The 23717-nt window shown below is 35.8% G+C and overlaps 2 protein-coding genes across 2 annotated transcripts in view; one reads left to right on the top strand and one right to left on the bottom strand.

The window, feature by feature from the left end:
• The window catches only part of LOC132707105 (glutamate receptor ionotropic, kainate 2), a 665601-nt gene that overhangs the window by 30686 nt on the left and 611198 nt on the right, over positions 1 to 23717 (bottom strand). The window lies entirely within an intron of this gene.
• On the top strand, positions 19896 to 20510 carry LOC132707106 (uncharacterized). Its single transcript, XM_060678794.1, has 3 exons — positions 19896 to 20067; positions 20123 to 20302; positions 20355 to 20510. Exons 1-3 carry the CDS (start codon positions 20020 to 20022, stop codon positions 20451 to 20453), a joined length of 327 nt encoding a protein of 108 aa, XP_060534777.1. The 5' UTR covers positions 19896 to 20019; the 3' UTR covers positions 20454 to 20510.

Here is a 23717-nt window from a genome sequence, read left to right as displayed (position 1 = left end):
CTATCATAAAGCATACTTTTCAATTTCTATAGAATGCAATTACCACAAAACTTATCCCAATTACCATAACATTTCCTTATATTTTCCACCATAACTGCATAATTCACATTGGAAATTTTGAAGAAAATTAGAATGTAGTTTTCACTTTGAGTTGAACCTCATTACCGCCTGAAAAAAATTGGTAGAAGACATTTTCATTTAGAAGGATTTTCCTGTTGTTTGGTTAGAAGTTGTCCCATTACAAAGTTGATATGCTATTGGATCTTGTGCAACTATTCTTTCCTAGAATTCTAGTTCTAAAAAAATCCCGTTTTGTAAAAATAATCAACTTAATGAACAAGTCGTTGAAATTTCCAAGAAATTGTTAAAAATAACGCTTAGGTATTTTATTATAGTGATTTGGGACAGTCATAACGATGCAAGTTGGACCAGATCCGATAAATTGAATAAGAAATCAGACCCAGCAGTTTTTATAGATGCCAAAATAGATAATATCTACATTAAATGTGCTTTGTTGCAGATATTCCAGAATTCTTTCTTCTAAAAAGTTTTGGAGTTGTCTATTGAGTATTTTTTATTTGTTATATCTGGCTTCACTGTTGGGAGACAAATATTAAATCCAGATGGAATTGTTTTGATCTTTCCGATAACCAAACAATTTACAAGTTCACTTTCCCACTTATTGACAATACGCTTAAAGACGGCCATTTAGATGGTGAAATTTAATTGTCTTTTAATGTTAACTTATTGTTTCCAGGCGTGTCCATCCCACTTAAGAGCAAGAGTAAGTCCTTGTATGCTATAGTGTTAATCTAGTATACCTCATTCCCAATCATGTACCGATCAAATTTACTATTAACAGAATAATAAGCTCATCAGCAAGTGGGAGGAACAACGATTTGTCTACTTCTCTGGTTGTCCGCGTTTCTAGCCGATTCATTCATGGAAAATTTTGAAACAAAGCTTAATATAGACTTTCCCGTTATAATATAAAAAAAGTTATGTCAACCCAATTTTGCGGTATTTTATTTAAAGCAGAGAACGATTTTATCAGAATCAGAATTATAGCTATGATCTCTTTCTTAAAACAATACACTTCGGAAAATTGCAATTAGAGGTTTTCGTATTTCAATTTTGAAGACTTGCATTCATGGTTACTAAATAAGAATCACAGTAGTTTGCAGACAAAATCGTGCAGTGAAATAATGTGCTCTGCAGTGTTTTTTAGCATGAATTGATTCTTTTGGAAAGTATACGCGCTCCTCACAAACCTCGAAATCTCGGTAACGGTAGGTCCTACGGGACCTACAGCGGGTACAGCGTCCAAAAAAATATTTTTTTTGTGTGTCCGTTCTCCGTTTCCCCGTTCTATGTTCCAGCGTTTTTCGACGATAACTTCCGAACCGTTTGAGCTACACGCTTAAAATTTTGCTCGTTTTTAACCGTCCATGGGATGCATAAGACATGTAAAAATAGCAGCGTCCATCTTTTTTTTCTATTTTTGACTGTTTTTTGAACGTTGCTAGGAAACACGATAAATGCCCGAAATTTGAAGCTACCGACTTCGAATTTGGCAGACGAAATTCTTGAATCTGAAGACTCTTAAGATTCGGCTACATAAAATTTTATTCTCGAAAGTTTTTCAAAAATGTACAGTGTGCGCCGGAAATTCAATAAAACTAAAAAATGGGTCTCCCTATTATTGACAATTTGCTATAACTGAAAGACTGTGCTTCGGATGTCGGATAAACAGCTAAAACTTTTGAATTTAAGGATTTTCCTGTTGTGTCAAATTATTAAGTGCTATATTCAAAAATTAGTAGGTGTCTTAAATTTGCAGCTATCGACTTCAGATTTGGCGGAAGGGCAGAAGTACATACCCGCATTTCATCTGTTGAAAGAGAACTTACTGAAATCTAGCAAAATATTTTTTAAAAATTTTTGAAAAATTTTTTTGGTATATTTTGACTTTCAGAAAAACATTGTTTTTTCGAAAACTATTAACCCTATCGGCAAAATTTATGAACCCGGAAATGGAGGAGATCCGGAACCATAACCTTTATTTCAGGCATTTTTTCCATTATATACAGGGTTTTTCAATTATAGACAAAAATCTAATAGATCCTGAAAATCGTTCTTTTCGCTATTAAATTATTAGCCGTAAATCAAAATTCGTGAAAAATATGGGCAATTGGTTTAAACAGTGTTATAGCCAACATCGAAATCTACAATTTTTGTATAAACGGTTTCCATCTATCACGTACGCTGTTCGAGATATTTCAAAAAATCCAAATGAAAATCACTATTTCTCGCCCTCAATCCAGACGCAATGACGTCATTTACTAGTACCACGTGCTGCATGGTTTTAGAAAACAAGTATTTTCTTGAAAACCACTTACTCCATTGAAAAAAAAAATCCTGTCAATTGGATTTTTGGTAAAAGTATTGGTTTTCCGAACTGGATTTTCACATCGTTGAAGAATTTTTCTTCATTAATTTCTATTTGACAGTTTCCTGGTATTTTAATCAGTACTGGTACTTTGATTTGCATATATCGATCTGTATTACACTTGATTAGCAGTTTTTCAGGCTTCTGTGGTAGAACAAGAACTAAATTTTTAGTGATTTGTTCTATAATTGCTTCTGACAGGTTCATTTCCGTAATGGGGCAGTTTTCAATTCCGACGTCGTTAAATAAGTTCTCCACGCATACATCTCGGGGGTGAGTTTCTTCTTTACAACAGTAGATTTCTTAGATGACGGGACATGTTTCTACGGTTAATTGTCTCTTCTTCTTCGCTTGTGCCACATAAGGGTATTGGGGTATAAAAAATGATTGATTTTGGATTATTAGGAAAATATGGTAAAAGGAAAATATTTCGAATCTTAGAATTGGTACATGGACTGCAAAGATCACTTTCGAGTCAACAAAATTTATCTGAGTTCCCAAAATTTGATAAGAAGATAAAATGTTTTTAAATTGTGGAATTTGATTTTCTTTATAAATTGATGCTAGATATTTAATCACTTTATTCAACTCCGAAATCGATAAAATATTATTATGAAGCCCATTAACATTTGCAAACATAATAGCGTCTTCTAGGTTATCTAGAAACATTATAATATTTTGGCAATCTAAGTTTAATTGAATAATGATCCCGTGAAAACTAAGATAGTTTTGTAAAGAATTTATCGTCATAAATTCCAAAATGCAGTGAATGTTTTAAAACCAGTTTGTAATTTTCGATGATTTTCATTTAATTTCACAATAGTTTTATTATAGTTATTAATTATGCTCATTGATAAAGATACATGTAGTTCTAATTTTTTGGCTAAATTATTTTGGTTTTTCTAAAGTGTATTTATTACTGCTTTATAATAATTTCCGTCGTCAGGGTCGAAAGTTCCAAATAGCCATTTATTTATTTTACCAACCGAGTTAATTAGACCTCGTTCTTTACGAACATGTGGATGTAAATTTTCAAGTTTTTCCACCGTAATTTGTATTAAATATTCAGTTCTTAAAAGCAAATTTTTGGCAAGTCCATAACAAGAAATATTATTAGTAAAATTTTTAACATTAAACTTATTTTTAGTTATTTTGAATGCGTTCTTTATGCTTTCTACGTGATTAATTATTTGGGTTAAATCTAAACAATGGGTAAATGTGTGTTTGTTATAAATTAACTATGCGTTACCTAACTGGAAAGGAAGTATAGGATTTACGCGTTTGGTCACTTGAAAGAATAGATTTTTATTAGCCTTTGGCCTCTTTGTACTACTTTTATGATAGCTTGTCTTTGGTGTTTTTAATTTATTTTCTGTTTGGTTTATTAACGGTATCTTTTTAAATTTATTTAGTTATTTGCTTCCAAATTATGCTTTAATGAAAGCATATTTTTGATCATTAAAATTTGTTGGTTCTGCGCGATTTTCGTTTCTTTTTGAAACAACGCCTTCTTTCGTTTTTTCATTTAATTTCTTTATTTGTTCGTACAACTTACTTGAGTTTTCTTTATGCTACTGAATATAAGAAGAAATGATCGCGTTATCATTTAGATCAAATTGGTTTTGGGGATTTAAATGACCATTTATCATTTCAAAAGCTGTAAATTTTGTCACTGTGTGTATAGAGTTGTTGTATCCCCTTACTGCTGTCTTTATGAGTTGATCTGGGGTTAGATCCTTATTTTCTTCTTTAAGACATCTATAACTTTCAATAATACTTGAATGAAATCTCTCCACAGAGGAGTTTGAATTACTATTTTGTGGTGTCGGTATAACTTACAAAAGTTTTCGAGGTCCTTGTTTTTAAATTTTATTTCCCTGATCTGAGGTTATTTTCAATGGTAATCCATGATGCGTTGTGAAATTACCTAGGCTCCTGTTATGCTTTTTAATGCATATGCTTATTGTAACGTAGGCTTCATGGTTTACCCTTATGGTGCGCCCAATACCTTGTCCCAGTTGTGTTTGTGGTAAAGTGTATTGTCAGAAGTTAAGAAGAAGACGAGTGAGAACGGCGAAATGAGTAACTGTGGGGAGACAAGGGGGTAGCGTGATACGCTACGCGCCAATTTTGCGAGTATTATTTTGTTAATTTTTCTTGTAAAATTACCAAATGTGTAAGTGTGTAATTCAGTTTTAAAAGGAAAATAGAAAGTACGACATCAGTTTTTGTTTATTTCCGATTGGCTAGCCGAGGCAACACATCCTAAAGGTATCAACATGAATGTATTCGAATGGTTTTGTTGCTGTTGGGCTTAAGTTAAATTTTATCACTGGTGCTTTTCGACCATACTTATTCTGTTGGCATATGTCACAATTGTTAACATAATTTTCTTTTATTCGTTTTGGGCCAATAATATTTTCTACAAAGAGAATTCTTCATTTCGTTTATTCAACGATGGCTCGTTTTTGTCGTATGGGGATAGACTTAGTTTTTCTTGTTGGTCATCTTGGGTTTCGATGTCTTCGAGAACGACATTGCAATGAATTATTTTAAATACTGAATTTTTGAAAGTGTTTTGTAATATTACAGTGAAAATTCTAATTAATTAGATTTTCTCGTTAGTTAAATGGGGGTTTGATTTGAAAGTCGGAATAAAATTTAATTTTTTGTTCTTTCGGTTTGAAGAAAATTTCATCTAACGTTAAGTCGTCTAGATTTGGCAATTCATCGTTATCGTGTAATAAAAAGTCGCCTATATTTCATCCGCGTCTCCTAAGTTGTTAAATATCGAGTCAGTTTCAATAGAGTTCATATCATTTGGATATCGTGATAAAGCGTCCGTTTTTTTGTAGTTTATTTCGTACTCATACTCCTCGAATTTAGGTCTCCATCTAACGAGTCGTGAATTTGGCTCTTTTAATTACATTAATCACTATAGGGTTTATGATCCTTGTAAATAATAAATTTTTATCAGAATAAATAAGGTCTATATCATTTACAGCTCCAAACAGTTGTTAAGACTTCCTTTTCAATTGTCGAGTAGTTTATCTCTGCCGGGTTCAGAGTTCCTGATGCGTAGATGTCCGTCATGGGATAAAATTCCTGAGATGGCATATTTTGATGCGTCGTTTGTTAGTTCAAACTTCTTGCAAAGTCCGAAGTAACCTGTGCACCTGTTAAAAGAATCAATGAATTCTTTGTGCGTTGAACTTTGCTTTCACTTACTGGTATCTTCTTTAAAGATGTTTCATGGGGATTTACAGTAAAGTTTGCTTCTGATTGTTTTCTATATTTCAAAGTAATTTCGTTGTTAAATCCTATTAACTTTTTGTTTATTAAATCGATGTTCAGATTGATATTAATTAAATCAGTTAAGCCTATTAGTCCGTCAAAAAAGACGTAAAAATCAAATAGGACAAGCTCTATTCGATAATCGATGTTAAATTCAGAAAATGCTTGTATGCTAGCATGAAATCTAGTATTTTGACTTCTTACAGCTGTCTTTATTTCATTGTTTTTATGATAAATGCAATTTGGCAAATATTTTTCAGCGATAGTTGGACGTAATATCGATCATGCACTACCCTTGTCTAATAGTAGTTTAATATTTGGTTTACGTATCTGAATATACGGTAAAGCGTTGTTAGAAAATATATTAATTTCAACTAGGGTTGGTTGTTTGTTGTCGTCATTTGGATTTTGTGTTTTGACGTATTGTTCGATATGTAATGTATCTTCATACTTATTTTGTTAATAACTTTCGTGAAATTCGTAGTAATCATTATACTCATTTTGATTAACATGATAATCAAAGTTTTGATTGCATTCTTGGTTAAACAATTCTTCCGCGATAAAATTCGGGGGTTAATTGTCGTTATTAAAATAATTTTGTCTTATCGGTCGTCTTGTAAATGAACTGTTTGTTTGTCTTGAGATTCTTGACATTGCTGTCGGTTTAGAAAGTTCGATTGAGTTGGAAGACAAATATTTGCCTCGGTTGAATATTTATTGGTTGAGATGGAAATTGTGGTTTTTAGAATTGATTTTCACAATGGTTCGGATTTGAAAAATTGTTAAAATTGTTTGGCATGAAATTTGTGTTGGGATTTATTCGAGGCTGCAATCTACTTAGATTCGGCTGGTTTTGGAATTGTTGAAATGGTTGAAAATGTTTCGTGTTGAATAGTCGATGAATTGGTATTTGGAATTGGTTTGCATTGTTTTGTTGGAAGTTGGATATTTTGAATTTTTTTATTGCGTTAGTTAGATTCCCGTAGAGGTTTTTGAAATTTTGCAATGCAGAAACCTTCCTTCCTCTAAAGAATCTTGTTGTTTTAAATGCAAGTTGTTTTTGAGCGTCCCGGTGCATCCAGCTATGAAGTTTGTTGTAATAATTTACATGGAAAAGTATTTCATTACAATCTAAATCTTCTGAATTACTAATCCGCTGTGTTACACTACTCTTTAAAAGTTGTAGCCTAACACCGAAATCAACTAAATGTTCGTTTTTGAACGGTCTTGTCCTAGTCCTAAATTTCTCCTATCTGCAAAGCATTGAATGAGCACATCTTTAATGCTTAACCAATCTGTCAATTCTGATAGGTTGCCTACCATTAACTCTGCTTTCCCTACTAGTTTGTCTATGATACAATCGAAGGTATGGTTATTTAGTTCCGCATCTCCCAAACTAACGTAGGGATTTATTAACCTTTCGCACATAGCAATAAACTTATTTAGCGTGTCGCTATTTCCATCATAAGGTTTTATGTTATCTACTTTAGATTTAAAAAGATTTCAATTAAATCTTGCTTCCGCACTACTGATACTACCTGAGCTTTCTCGTTAGGTCATTGTTTTGACTCTTTTTTTGTGTTTTGTCCCCTAACTTTAAAATTGAATTGAAATGTTTTTCGAGATTTTCGATTTCAGAATCGCTCATTAATTGATTTGATTTGATTTGTTTTCTCTATTTCTTAACCTAATCGCATGCAATGAGAGCCCTAAACTATCCTTTCAAGTGACCTTATACAGAGGTATCGGAGTTGCAAACGGAAATGGCATTTACGGTTTCGTATTTCTCCGTATGGTGCTGGTGCTGGTTCTGTGTGCTGAAGGATTTGAAAATCCACGTAGCGAATGTCCAAAAGTTTCGAACTTAATTGTCCATCACTACTGCACTTGGAAAATCCGTTCCGACTGCGCAACTTAAATGTTCAAAATTCGGGAGAGAGTTTTTAAAAACATTTTTTTATACAGAAAGCAAAATAATTGGTCGATACAAAGGCCGGAATAATTAAGAACAATTTTACAATATGATAATCGAATAAATAGGCTTTCGATGCGTTGTCAGCGAGGCATTATCTTCGCTTAGCTTTGGGCTTCGTCTGCAGTTTGGGGCATATAACTCGCGCTTCGAACTTGCCCCGCCCAGCTACGACTTTTCGAAAACAATCTTGTTTCTTTTATTTAAGTCACATGTTGGACGCACTTGTTCATAGTCTACTGTCTTTATTTATTTACTTGCACCCATACCAATTCTATTGGGTGTAATGCACATATACAGGGTGTCCCATAAGTAATAGTACATGGCAATATAGGGCATTCTTTAGGCAAAAATATTACGATTTAACCAAACTTACCTTGGTGCAAAAATTGCTATTAACCGAGAGGGTGTTAAAGTTGCAATTTCCTTTCTGATTTTTTAAACTAATTCCGTAATTAATAGAGGCTTTTGAACAATATTTGACACTTCTTATACATTTTTTAGAGAGAAAACTTATTTCTTTTAATTGTCGCTATTTTTTGAGAAATTTGAATTTGAAATTCTCGTTGCACCTAACTGAAAAGTTCCGTGGTTCAAAATAATTGAAAGTAGGTTGTGAGTAAAACAAATGTGATAAAGGCACTTAGGTTCTGATGGATTTATTTGCTGTTTGGGCATTTGTAAAAACTTTTGTTTTTCGACAATACCAAGACATACGTTGTTTTCCAACCTGTAGATCCGCGATATGATATGTTTATACGCACAATTATTTGGAGGCGTTTCCAAATCCAAGGCGCTGAGATTTTAAAATTTTTAAGAATATTAAGAGCACACTTGGCAAGACTGGTTCGTTCCGCTTCAAGAGGGACTCTGTGGGGCGTCCAACAATGATTACACCTGAGCTGGAAGAAGAAATTTTAGTCAAATTGCCTGAAAAACAGGAAATAATCACAAGACGAATGACAGTGGGAACCAAAAAAAGCAAATCGACAGTTTCCACCAAGAAATGCTTTATCCATATCACTCCTGCGCAAAATCTTTTAGCGGGTTATCCTCTCGTCAGATTGGACTTTGATCGTTTTCGTCAGATTCGGCAAAACCGGCGACCCAATGTTTTTAAATAAAATGATGTTTACAGATGAAGCAACATTTACACACAACATTTACACACATGTCTATAAGTTTTGAAATAAGCATGCGTGGGATCTAAAATATCTCTACTTGACAACTGAACGCCGATTACAACAGGAATTTGAGAACTCAATTCGCCGATTACAGTTAAAAAGAACAATGATATCCATGGCGCACTTTTCAAGGCTACCTAAATAATCAATGTCGGTGAAATAGTCGTCACACGCCTTAACCCCCTATGATTTCAATCCTATTAAATTATCTGTTTGGAAAGCATATAAAGTCGCTAGTGTATGAAGAAGTAGTTCATATTAGAGATGAATTATGACATAGGAGTGATAATGTCTCTAAATTATTTCGAAACGAGGAATTATTATTTAAACGCGTCATAGTGAATGGAAATCATTTTGATTATTTATTTACCAACAGAAATATTTTTTTTTAGGAATAGTATTTGCATTTTTAAATTTGAAATATTACGAAAAAGCTCTATCATATCAGCAACTCAGCCCTGTATATGTGAATCAAACCCCATAGAATTGGTACGGGGGCAAGTAAAATGGTTTGTACCAAGACATAATATCCCTTTTAAAAAGAGGAATTTTGAAACTAACTTACAAGTGTAATTAAATTCCGTGGTTCGTGAACAAATGCGTCGAACATGCGATTGAAATAAAAGAAATAAGGACACTGTAGAGCACCTTATTATTTCCCAACATTTTAATGACTATGTGGATGTTTTTATGGCTGACATCATTCATGACTGTCATTCATGTCTTCATGGTAGTCTCCGGAACCGCGTTCACTAAAATACTAGTAAGCCGCCACTTACAAAGTCATTTTTCAGTGATTATTAATTTTATACCTTTGGCCGAGGGCTCTTCCAGCGGACCATCCATCCATTAATGGCTAAACACGAGACTACCAGAGGCCTCCATTATTCGTTATGATCTTAGACTTACAAGGATGCCAGAAAGGCTCTAAATTACTCGCGTTTCGGTTTTTAAACTATTAAACAAATTGATTTCATTCGTTATCACCTTATCAAGCGACGCTGGGAATCTCCAGTTTACAAACAGAATTCAGCAGCTAGCGGCAGCCAGATTAAACGAGGCGACACAAATACCGGCAAACTAGGTTACCGCCTTCGATTGAAATAGCTGATAATGAGCTACGGTATTTCTATAACACATTTACGAAACTAATTAGTCGTCGACTCTGCTAATTTTGATTTAATTCCGCACTGTATTAGCGCATGTAAATTTGTCATTCTCATGAAACCGGCAATAACACAAAACTTCCGCAAAATTTAATTAGTGCACGTTGGACCGAAACGCATTGTTTCGGATGTTCAACGATAGAGTTTCCGAACGTTAAAAGGGTTGAATTAGATCAAATCGGAATGACGATAATAATTATTACGAATGGTAGGAAATATGCGTTGATACCAAGTGGCCTCTAGAAGTTGATATATCTAAGTTTTGAGAATCTAAAGACAAGGAAAAATACAAAATGCATGTATCGGATGTTACTTTTTTGGTTCTCCCTGTTAAAATTGTATGTGTTATGATGTATTGTAATAATAATTATGCTACGGTTTTGTTTTTTTTTGCGTTTCAGGAAGAAAAGATTACTTATTTTCTTCCAACTGGCGATAGTCATAACTTTAATAATTCTCAATGCCATTTCCTCTGTCACTTTCCATTACTCAATAAAGAGTTATTTTCGTCTTGAGTTTTGTCTTACCTATTTATTTTATCATTTTATTATATATTTTTATTACTGTAGAAAATGCAGAATCGGTATAAACCGCTCAGCTTCTCTCATCTCAATGTTCGCTCATTGTGTTCAAACTTTGTATTATTTAGCGATTTTTAATGGGTGAGCTGGAGCTATCTGAGACGTGGCTAAGTACAAATAATATTCATTGTAGTGTTACTATACCTGGTTACAGTCTACATGGAAAGGACCATAGTAGCAGAGGATGTATTGCATTTTATGTTAGGAATTAATTCAAGTTTGCTTCGGGTCAGATTTTAATGTTAACTTTATTAATAAGGCTAGTAATAGTTTCAAGTGTCTTAGGAGTTTTAAGAATAACTGCTACGTCTCAAACTTTAACAGATATATTGATATCGCCTTCTAGAGATCTTCCTGGTAGCGTTGGTGTCAGTGACATCTGACTATTCGCTAGTTATCTGTGATTTGGAGCCGGTTAGGAACCAGCCTCAAAGGTCATATCGAACTTATCGCGGATATACTAATTTTAATCACGAGAAATGTATCTCTGATTTGTTTGTTGTTCTTTAGGATATTGTTTATATATTTATTAATATTAAGAAAATAAATTAAAGAATAAATAAGTAAATATTGTTATATATTAATACATATAATATGTAAAATAAATAATAATCATTGTTGTGTAATTTTTGCTAGTACATATCTATTTCGTCTATATCAAATAGAACTCTATCATATTGACTAATAGGAATTAGAAGATAAATAACTAATAAGGTGATAATAATCTAAGTGTTTTTATGTTTCTTGTTTTCTTTTTTTTGTAAAACTTCCTATTAATCTGATCATAAGAATTAATAAATAGAAACAATTCAATTAATTTAATAGAATACTCTAATTTAAAATTAACCTTTATATAGGTGCGCACTTGTTGACACATTTTTTCAACCTCAGACCGGTTCAGCCACATAATCGCATGAAATTTTTATATTAAATAATAAAAAAATTATCCAAAAAAATTTAAAAAATCAATAATAGGAATTTCCCCTTTCGCATATTGGCATTTTTCATTTTATCCACATTTATAAGTCTGTGAAAATCAGGTGTACCTTTAAATGCAAAACCGCATAACTAAGGTTTTTCCGCTCAATGTGGTGCCTGATGAAAGGCTAATTTTGATGGAATTATCTATGTGACGCTCTCACCCACATTACTATAAGATTTGCCTTCAAATTTTTTATTTTTTAACTAAGGTTTTATATAGACCACCATCACTTTATTGGATAATTCTATACAGGCCAAATTTCCGTAAATTTTCGCCATTTTTTCTCGTTTTTTTACCCCAAAAAATCACCTCTTAAAAGGAGATTCACTGCTTTTACCCAAATTTCAAGAATTTAATTTTTTTTAGCCCTATTGATAAAATTCCACTTACGTAGCAGCCCATTAACTCTATTTTCCCCTTACGATCCCCTCTCGTTTGTGAGTTAATTTGGTGCTAGAAAAAATTCCGGGCTGAATTGAAAACTCTACTGATCAGGAGTTGGATATTGGCCTAGGAACGTGAATTCGTAGCAGAATCCCACTTAACTGATGTTGATGAGATGCCCCTTTTCTTTACCAAAAATCTATACAGTTTATTCACGCTCCCCTGAAAAAAATCATAGATAACCAAAGCTCCAGCACCTTGGTTTACTGAGAATTGAAGCCTTACGAAAAGACTTAGAAATAAGGCCGTTTCTACTTACAAAATATTTACGGCTAATTCGGCAAGAAATGAATATACATACTTGCAAAACATTTTTACTATGGCTCTCACAAATGGAAAAAGCTTATATAAGTTATAATCTTCGCTGAGATCCCAAAGGTTTCTTGAAAATACGGAACTATTGGAACATTATCGGAGGTCTTGTTGATCCTGCTAGTGAATAGCAGGTTAATAAAGATAGGATTTGGGAGTTGTATTTGGGTCGTTTTTACGGAATTAATAATCCTCAGAAAACTTCGCCATTTGAAATGTCACACTTTCACATTTTCGCCCCTGTGTAATGTCTGAAATATTGGAGAGGATTATATAGACGATAACCATCATGCTGCTGATTCAAATATTTTGCTTAAACTCTACTTACTTACTAAGTTTAGACTAAAACTGTATGACTCTCATACTCCCTCTATTGGGATATGGGGACATTATATACTGGCCCACTCTGAGATGGAAAGATCAACAAAAATTTCCAAATGTCTGCCTGAGATGCAGCTATGGGTTGCGTAAATTTAATATATAACGCCGGCACTGAAGGATTCTCAGTGATTAAGTCTGTCTGAAAGTCTGAAAGATATTTTGTGCATCTGTCTAAGTTAGGATATAAAATGACTAAGTACGAAAAGCCTCGGTATCTCTATGATAGACTGGTCAGGGATAGTGATATACATAACAGGGCGACTTGTCACCGTATCCAGTTCTGTGTTCCTTGTTGCTTGTCCATTAACTTCTACATTCAAAAAGAAATTAGCACAATTGGTGAAGGATACTCTGAACCGCCTAATTTATTTAAATTATTTTATTGTTTGTTTATGAGTATTATACTTATTTTTTTCCAATGTTTGTTAATTTTTTTTTCTCTTTCTTAGGAATGTAACTAATTTTAATATTTATCTCCCTCTGAGGGCCATTCAAGGACTGCTATTTACATTAGTTCTAAATATTCTGGGATGTACTATATTGTATCGGTGGTTAGGTGAAGTAGCGCTGCTAGACCTCGCCACCTGTGTCACTTCTATTGCGGCGTACTATTTTGTTGTATTTTAAAAACGGTGATGTAATTGATAAATTGGTTAAGGCTTTCGCGGCCCGTTGATAAGCTATTATCTTGGTTCGGGTTTAAATGCCGTCGTCGATTGGAATTACTTCCTAACGTTTCGCTAGCACGAGTGGCGAGCTTCTTCAGAGGTCCTTCCATCTCGATGTTGGACGTAGACTGACGATTTCTCCTGCGCAGGTTGTATTTATGCCGATTGGTGGTGGGCGGGACTTGTTCCTCCTTAAGGAGCATAAAGCAAGCTGCAGGCTAGGACATACAGAGAAGTCTGCAGTAGCTGAACACGCACTGGGCAGCGGGGAACACAGGATACACTTTGAGAGCTGTAAGTTACTAGCATCGGTCAACGGCTATCACAACAGACTAGTCAGGGAAGCCATTGAGATACAAAAACACCCACACAATTTCAACCGAAAGGAGGAGACCCTTAGACTCAACCAAATCTGGAACCCGATCCTTAGGAACGCCCGAGCAGTACCGATCGATATCCCGAGACCAACCGAAGCGGAACAAGTCCCGCCAACCACCAATCGGCATAAATACAACCTGCGCAGGAGAAATCGTCAGTCTACGTCCAACATCGGAGATGGAAGGACCTCTGAAGAAGCTCGCCACTCGTGCTAGCGAAACGTTAGGAAGTAATTCCAATCGACGACGGCCTTTAAACCCGAACCAAGATAATAGCTGGTGATGTAATTATTATTATGTTTTAGAATTATTCTGTTTATATGATATTTGATGTGCAGCAAGACTCTATACTGAGGCCTCTGTTATGATTTTTATTTATTAATGCGTTATTAAAAAAGATGAATACTAAGCGTGTTACGAGAATGGCTTATGATATTAATGTTTGTGTATCAGTGGAGTTAGTGGGGGACAAAGAAGGAGCCTCCACGAAGATTGTTTGCAGTCAACTGCTATACACGAAGAAACAATCGGGCGTCCCCTGGGCAACGACTTAGTCGGCTAATCCTTCTAACACCAGTTCACCATAGAATGAGAAGAAACGGAGAAAAAACCAATCGGCCTTCTTCAAGGCCAGCACTTGTGACAACCTCACTGAATATTGAGGGACTATCTATAAATAAAGAAATTTTAATAGCGGACATGTGCAAGCAGCGAAACTGTGATATTTTAGCCCTACAAGAAACCCATAGAGGTCCTACTAGTCATAGACCAAAGATAGCCGGAATGGAGCTAGTTCTTGAAAGGCCCCACAGTCAATATGGAAGCGCGATTTTTGCAAGGCCTGACCTTGTCATTCGCTCTACTGCCTGCACCTGCAACAATAATGTGGAGATTTTAACCATAGAGCTTGAATCATGTACAGTCACTTCAGTGTATAAGCCACCAAACACAACCTTTGAGTTTGTCAAGCCTGGAAACTTCGAAAATCAGAAGGCCAAGTTAGTCATAGGAGATTTCAACTGTCACAGTGTCACATGGGGATATCGAACAACAGATGTCGATGGTGAAGCCCTCGAGCTATGGGCAGAGCAGAATGATCTGAGGCTAATTCATGATCCCAAACTTCCACCCTCCTTCAACAGTGCTAGATGGAGACAGGGCTACAACCCAGACAACCTCTTTGTAACTGAGGCAATAGCACAACAAGCTGTCAAATATGTCGAAAATCCTCTTCCCAGAACACAGCATAGAGCAATAACTTGCAGTATAGAGGCTGTTATAAAAGCAGAAACTGTCCCATTCAAACGAAGGTTTAACTTCAAAAAAGCAAAATGGGACATGTTTGCTCAAGATTTGGACAGAGAGATCACAAAGTTAGAACCAATACCTAGATCTTATGGAGCTTTTGTGAATATTGTAAAGCAAATATTCAGGAAACACATTCCAAGAGGGTGTCAAGTAAACTATATTGCTGGCCTCGATCATGACTCTCTAGCTGCCCTCAATAGCTATGAAAAACTATTCGATGAGGACCCCTTCTCAGATGAGACTGTAAGCACTGGCGAACAGCTACTGTCTCTCATAGCAGAATCTAGAAAGGAAAGATGGTGTAACCTCCTTGAACAGTTGGATATGAAGAGGAACAGTCGTCGAGCCTGGAAGCTGCTAAAGAATCTAAGCAATGATCCAACAACAAAGAAATCAAGCATGGGTGATGTCACAGCCAATCAGATTGCCCACCAGCTCCTCCTAAATGGCAAAACTGCAGGGAAAAACAGGAGAATAGAGATTGAACGAGAGCTGGAGAGTGAAAACCACTCCTTAGATACGCCATTCACATCGCAAGAGCTACAAGGGGCTATCAAACAGATGAAGGAGCATAAGGCAGCAGGTGTTGATGACCTAAGAACTGAGCAAATCAAACAGTTTGGACCAAAGACAAGAACATGGCTGCTCAATCTTATCAATAACTGTGTCGACACTATGCAAATTCCCAAAGAGTGGAGGAGAGCACGAGTGATAGCACTCCTGAAACCTGGGAAAGAGCCAAACAACTGCAAAAACTATAGGCCTGTCTCTCTACTATGTCATCTTTTCAAGTGCATGGAGAGGATGATATTCAACAGGATCTCTGAGAAAATCGATCAGTCCTTGATCGCGGAGCAGGCTGGCTTTAGACCTGGCAGATCATGCTGTGGGCAAATCCTCAACCTGACACAGCACATAGAGGATTGGTATGAGAGGGGCCAGGTGACAGGAGTGGCATTCATTGATTTAAGTGCAGCTTATGATACCATCAATCATAGAAAATTGACGCACAAAATATATAATCTCACTAAAGATTACAGGCTCACAAAGTTTATCGAATGCACTCTCCAGAATAGAAGATTCTATGTAACGTTGCAGGGGAAAAATAGCCGATGGAGACAACAGAAGAACGGCTTGGCACAGGGAAGCGTTCTTGCACCCTTATTATATAACATTTACACGAATGATCAGCCAAATAGTTCCAAGGTGAGACGTTTCATATATGCTGATGACACAGCGGTGGCTGTACAGGGGAAAACCTTTGGGGAGGTGGAGGAAGAGCTTAACCAGTACCTTGGAAACCTTGGTTTGTATTATGAACAGAATAACCTTAAACCCAATCCATCTAAGACTCAGGTGTGCGCTTTCCATCTTCGAAATAAAGAAGCCAACAGGAAATTGAAAATAAATTGGATGCAACAAGAACTTGAGCACTGTGACTGGCCTAAGTACCTTGGTGTCAAACTGGATCGAACGCTGTCATACAGAGCACACTGCCAGGATACGAAGATGAAGGTGGCTGCTAGAAACAACATTATACGCAAATTGACAAGTACAAGATGGGGGGCTAAACCTGGTGTCCTGCGAACCTCAGCTGCTGCACTCTGCCTCTCCACAGCAGAATACGCTGCCCCAGTTTGGGCAAATTCTGTACATTCCAGGCATGTTGACACTGCAGTTAATGAGACTGGGAGAATAATTTCAGGCTGCCTCAAACCTACGCCTGCTGAAAAGATTTTCCCAATTATAGGAATAGCGCCGCCACCCATCCGAAGAACTGTGGCGGCAGAAATAGAACGGAAAAAGCAAATCAGTGACCCAAGGCATCCTCTGTTCCACCACCAGCCAGTAGCAGCAAGGCTCAAGTCAAGGAGGAGTTTTATCCATTCAACAGTACCTCTCACTACCACACCTGAACAACGAAGGTTAAATCTATGGCAGGAGAAAGTGCAAAATCCGCTCTTAGATCTGAAAGAAAGTATAAGCTGTGGCGACGAACTCCCCTTCGCAACCTGGAAGTCTTTAAATCGGCTACGCACAGGAGTCACAAGATGCAAAACAAACCTGCTACGCTGGGGATACATTCAGGACAATGCTACCTGTGACTGCGGCTTGGAACAGAACTACAATCATCTGTTGCAGTGCGTTGCTTGGCACAAATTGCTCTCATGACGACCTCCTCAAATGCAACGACAAGGCCCTTCAGGTGGCCAAATTTTGGGAGCGAAATATTTAGAATAATACTTTATTCATAATGGTGATCCTGGACACGGAAAAGAAAAGAGTGGAGTTAGTAACCAAGTTTGTAACAACCATTAAATTTAGACATCGTGCTGTTTTTATTATTCTGGTGTCATTCACAAACTTGTGGGTATTGGAACAGTTCCTACCACCGTAACTGACCACCATTAATACTTTAATTTGACTGCAAAAAAAAAATCGAAATCACGGGCTACCGTTTTCTTAATGTTAGATGCAGATGATTGGTAGCCAAGTATACCAATTAGTTAAAACCATTAATTATGTCATTCATAAATTAAAATCTAGTGTATTGATTAAATCATCAGTTATTTTAGATTTTTGTTAGTCGTGCAAAAACGCCTGAATTTATTGTTTATTGTTATGGGGTATGTTACATGAAAAATACTTTTATTTTAAAGCCATACCCTATAAAAAAACTTTGGTATGTTATTTTGTTATATATGTGAAAATATCACGATTCTATACAACCCTGTATACTACATTTCATAAATTGAAGTAAAATAATTTCTGAGTTATATCGCCGATGAACGACTTTTGACTAACCCTGTATATCGTACTGTGGAAATGCGTAATATTTGCTTATATCGAGCCAAGCAGATTAAACAATTAATTAAATATTTGACCTAAATATTTCATGATGAAGGTTAAATAAATTTTGCGGTAAACATTTAGGGCAGCGTCATCCCGTTTAGCTGCTGTTTATAACTATATTGTGAGATTTATAAATTTATTAAATCATTTAGCTATTACCGTATAAAACCAGTCGTCTCTATTTTGAAACAGGCGTTTCAATAAGTATTGCTTAGTTGCATAAATTGAGCACATTAAATTGTTCAATATTTCCTTTTATTCATTTTGCATGCGCGAAAATAAAAATAAAAGATGTTGTAGGTTTTAAAAAATGACTAATTTTTTGTTCTACGTTCTATCTAGGAGATTTAGAAGGAAAATCTAACATCAAATTCACCAAATTTTAAAAGATATTTCTACTCCCCCAAAGAGCAAATATGAAAAGTGAAATAGGTATCTAACCTTATTCGTTGTCCTCTATACTCAATATTGAACTACTTATATTAATATTTAGATTTTTTACATAGTTTTGCAAGTTACAGACACAAGATAAAAGCGGTTTTGAGGGTACCTTGTGTTTTGAATAGTATCTTGAGATATTAAAAAGTTAAAGAGGGCTTTCAATTAATATTTTTATAAGAAATTCATTGACATTGTCAAAAATATTTTTCAATCTAGCGCAGATTATTATCCAAATGCAGATCCAGATTTTTGCATTCGGCAACCGGCTGTAACAGAAGATCATTTAAGTAACTTCTGGCAGCGTCTAGATTAATTATTTTTCCTTTATCTTTACCGAAAGTAATAGTAAAAGTAATAGACCATGCCTACTAGAAATAGCACCGAGAGCACGTAGGTCACTGTTTATATTATTAACGGCGGCAATAATTTGAGTAATTAAAAGATTAATAGATATACTTGAGTGTCGTCTGCGTAATGATGAAAGGAACAATGCTCAATAAATCTACAGATGTCTGAGGTACAAATGGAAAACAGCATCAGACCTAAAATACTACTCTGTGCCACATTCTTGCCAATATTTACATAATAGAAATAGCTGTTATTTAAGAATACTCTTTGATACCGATCGGAAAATAACTTTTGGAAAACTGCGACACACCAGTCCCCACACCAAAGTATATCAGTTTAGAAAAGGCGGTGGTCCAGAGTGTCGAATGCCTTGCTATAATCAAGCAATATTAAGCAAATATTCGGCCTACACCATCTGCTCGAAATATATCGTCACAAACTTTAAGAAGAGCTGCATTTGTACCATAATCTGCCATAAAGCGTTGGAGGTAGAATATGGAATATTCTCAACAACTTTTCTAACACTTTAGATATAGGAGGGAGAATGCTAATAGGTGGGAATTGAGAAACATCATGCGTTTGCCAGGTTTTAAGGACATGAATGAAGTTAGCGTATCTATTGGAGAGTAGAAAATGGTCAAGAAATATACGAATTGTGATTATAAATTCTGATTATAGACCCAGCAAGAACAACAGATCCCTTTATCACTGCAAGAGAGGAGACGCTTTGGTTAGAATGATCCAAATTTTAAACTAAAGTAAGCCTCCTCATGTCCTTAGTCCCTTCAACTACATTCACCCTGTACAATTTTGCAATATACTGTTATATCTCGTTAATTTTTGAGCGCACGAAATAATTAGGGCTTCTAGTTAATAGGTACTCAAGAATAAGTGCTCCTTGAAACATCTCGTAACCATTATTTCAAGTTTAATATTAATCTGCTTCACCTTAAACTGCTACTGAATATTTCCTTTCGTCATGGAAACCTGTCACGTGATTCTGCATTATTTATTATCCAATCATCGTCAGAAACTCTATTTCTAAATTAAGCTTCCGCGCTGAGGCGCGTATTAGAATAATCCGACATCCTCCGCTGCTACTAAATTGTAGTAATCCACACCTGTCCGACGAGTCTACACTTCAATAGGCAACGAAATCCGGTGATGAGGAACTATTCCATCTATCAAAAGCCCACCGATGCGTCTGGATCTCTCGTAACCGACGACTTTTAAATCGCGAATTGACAAGGACACTTAGAATGTATTCGCGACATCGAGTTTACATCAACTGCTATTCATTTCGAGGGGTGACGCTAAACTGCCGCTTAGCGAATCCATAGGCGTAACTCAAGCGTTTTCTAGCGGGTATATACGGGTACCTTCGGATTGAGATCGGATCCTTGTTGCATGAGGCTGCCTATTGCGAACCAGAAGCTGTTCCCCAGAGTAAAATCATTTTCCAGCACGTCTAGCACCAGCTGTCCGCTAATTATAGAGTGTCTCACTTCGGGTTTGAGGAACGTCATTTGCTCTTCGCGGACGGTACGTATCTCCTCGTCTATGTCTACACAAACAACATTAGCACCACCTATAGAATCTTAGAAGCCGGATAAGAGCACCTGAATATTCGCGATCATCGTGTCCATTGCCGCTACCGATACCAGAAGAGTCGTCGCTATCGTATAACGAGTGATCGCAAAAAGCGTCTTCGCCATAGGTTTCCAGGTGCTTCTTCAAGAGACAATCGTCGCACAGCTCCATCTCTTTCCACTCTAGCGGCGTGAACCTCGCAACTATCCACATCGTTATGGAGACTATGATATACGCGCCCATCATGTACACCCATATTTCGAAGGCTAGCGGGGTGAGGAAAGAAAATAGCCGTCCGGGTGGTCTTTGGTACACCTTCGGAAATAAAACGAATACGTTGGTGTGGGAAAGCTTGCGCCATTTTTTTTTTACTTGGTGTCGCTATTATTTGAAATAAACGCCACCGTGGAGCCGCAGAAAGCTTTTAGCTGCTACGCATTTATTTATTACCGCGTTTTCGGTGAGGGAGCGGGCAGTAAGTAAAATTTGAGATAAAGCGAATACGATGAGAGGATTTTCTCAGGTTGTCAAAACCCAGAAAGTATCTTACTAAATAGACGTATTCAAAGGAGTATAATAACATAATATAATAAGGAATATATGTAACAGTAAGCAAAGAAAGAAACTTATTAACAAGTTAACTATTAATTCAGCAGATAATAAGACAAACAAAAGGGCAGAGCGATAGCTTCTGATCGCCTGGTAGTATAGACATGCAGATCAGCATTTTTGACGTATTCATGTAAATTATCTTCTCTCTAAATACCCAAATCGCCTTTCTTTGAGTTCGAATAGCTTTCTGTGAATACTCTACTCCACCCCAAAGCAGTGGGACACGCTATGAAGATAATTAAATATTCGTAACTTCTTAACAAATCAAGCTGCTGGATAACAGCAAAAGTTCATCAGTCCAGGAAAATGTACCATCAATAATAAGTCCATTGGAATGATCTCTTGCAGCATGGTAAGGTCAATTTTAGAGTTTTTTTATTGTTTATAACTTGGATGTTAGAAGAAAACGACTTCTGCACCAGCACTCGCGGTCACTTTAACTTTATCTAGTATCATTCGGGTGAGCATCTGGCTTAGAAATAGGAAGCTTGTTTATGCAAAGAACACCATGCCGCACTGGCAGCACACTCTCTGTTCTGCCATTAAATACTATACATTGAAAACGGTCAACTAGGTTAGTCCTCAGGAGTTTAAAACATCCATAGCCCGAAGTCCTCCGTGACATCGCATAAAATGGCGGGAGTTGCACATCCGTCACTGAAACTGCGAGTTAATAATAACAAAATATTGGTACAAACGCTTTTAAAGAGCCTTCTCAGTTGTTTTCTTCAATTCATTAGCAATAGGAATTGTTAATGTTATTTGTGTCACCATTTTTATGAATCGGGATTCCTTTTGCTATCAGGAAGCTTCAAGTGTGCTTCATTAGACTAGCGTTCATGCCAAAGCGATTTTAATTATTTCCATATTAGAAACCCAATTTAAAAAGGAGGATATACTTAGAGAAGAGATGACCTGAGTCTCTAATAGATATATTATATGTTTAATAGAATTATTGATGACCTTAGAAGACCGACTCAATTTGTGGTTCTATTTTGGAAAAAAAATGCGAATCCAAGGTTGGTTAGCTGGCAGGGATTGACCTGAAACTTGCGTAAAAACGGAGTCTATATTCAACAAAATAAGCACAGTCACAAGATTTGTTAAACCGTAATCTACAATGACCGTAGAAAATGGGTTTTACGCGTACAGTTTTCAGTAGTAGGAAATACACCAAAAGTGGAAACGAACTTGACAAATTCCACATTGTATTTTCCAAATTTAATATCCAAATCATCGGTAACAATAATAACCTTTTTGGGAATTAGAGATATGTAAAAAGCAGTTTAACCTTCTCCATAAACGGAGTGCCCCCGAGGCTCCCTGGTCTATAAATATTAATTAGAATGAGCTTACATTGTAACAATTCTAGCAAAATTCAGTATGAAAGTCCTGCAATATTTGTTCAAATTTAAAAATTTTTGTTTTTTTTTGTTTTCTTAGATACACCAAGGACAATCAATACGTCAGTCATTTCAATTCTCGCTTTCAACCATGGTCACTGACACTTCGTCAATTCGACTGTTCTCAGTTTGAATGTGGCATTTGACTGGCATTATTTTTTTAAAACATGCCCCGATCTCATAAAATTTTCAGAAAAAAACAGGAGTCCACTCTGTGGAGAAACAAAATGTTGCTGCAGTATATCAAATTCTGATTTCTGTTCTACCTGTTTTATCAACACAGGGTACATCTAAAACAATACAATAACTAAAATGATTTGTTGACCAAAAATTGCATTCTTTTGAGATTTCTTTCTTTAACCCGACAAGCTGGACCATGAATCCAGATATGTTTGTATTCGACCAAAATCTTTTATGAAAATATAGTAAGCCATTAATGTTTCAGGCCCGCCAATTTCAGCAAAACTAGGGGTGAATTTTGCTGCCCAAATAATAAGTAACGTGAGTATCTCCGGAAAAAAGATTTAATCAGAGGCATAATGGAAATATCTAAAATTTCGTAATATAGAAATACATTTTTCAATGTTAATGTTTGGTGCTTAAAACTTTCACATTCATCTACCGCTCTCAGGTAAAGTGCTAAGCTTATTTTGATTATAAATCTAAATTTTACTAGGAATTTAAAAAGCCTCTTAGCAGACTCGGTGGTCGGGCTTACTTATTTGAAACTAATAAATTTTAAGCTAAAAAACTAGGACGGTCTTAAAATGGGGATATACATAATGCGAGAGAATTAAGAGAAATGATTTAAAATAGAGAAGATCCAGAAAAAAATATATTCATTCACTAACAGTGATTCAAGTAAGTCATTGTAAAATTGATGACAAATTCCAATAAGTAATGAGAAAACGCTATTTTTTATGAACGTTTTGGGTTCAGCATTTAATTTGCAGTAAAGGTATTCTCAATGCGTAGTTCGACTTTATATGAGTTTATTAAATGATAATGTGCAATATATTTCGTCTGATATGAATGAATATCTGATCTGTTTTCGAAACTCTCCTTGTTTTGAGGTAAATAACTACCGTTAAGGTTTTATTATTTTTCAAAATAGTTCAGCGTACATACAGTCGAAGTTAACGATATAAAATCAACAAATGAAGTTCCTAAAATACAGGTGCAGAATTGAAAAGCAAATACAAATTTAAAAGCCTCAAATATATACCTGTTAACATATGCAGATCCGGTCCGACGAATAAAAGATTGCCTGTAGTTTGTCTGGTGGAAAGATTTATTGCGTAAAAGTTAATCTGCAGTCTCGACACAAAGCAGCTAATTAATTTATACTTGGA

Source organism: Cylas formicarius, unplaced genomic scaffold (assembly GCF_029955315.1).
Source record: "Cylas formicarius isolate icCylForm1 unplaced genomic scaffold, icCylForm1.1 PGA_scaffold_9__14_contigs__length_23061073, whole genome shotgun sequence".
Classification (NCBI taxonomy): Eukaryota; Metazoa; Arthropoda; class Insecta; order Coleoptera; family Brentidae; genus Cylas; species Cylas formicarius.
Note: the sequence above shows the minus strand (reverse complement) of the source record. Positions and strands in the feature narration are given on the sequence as shown.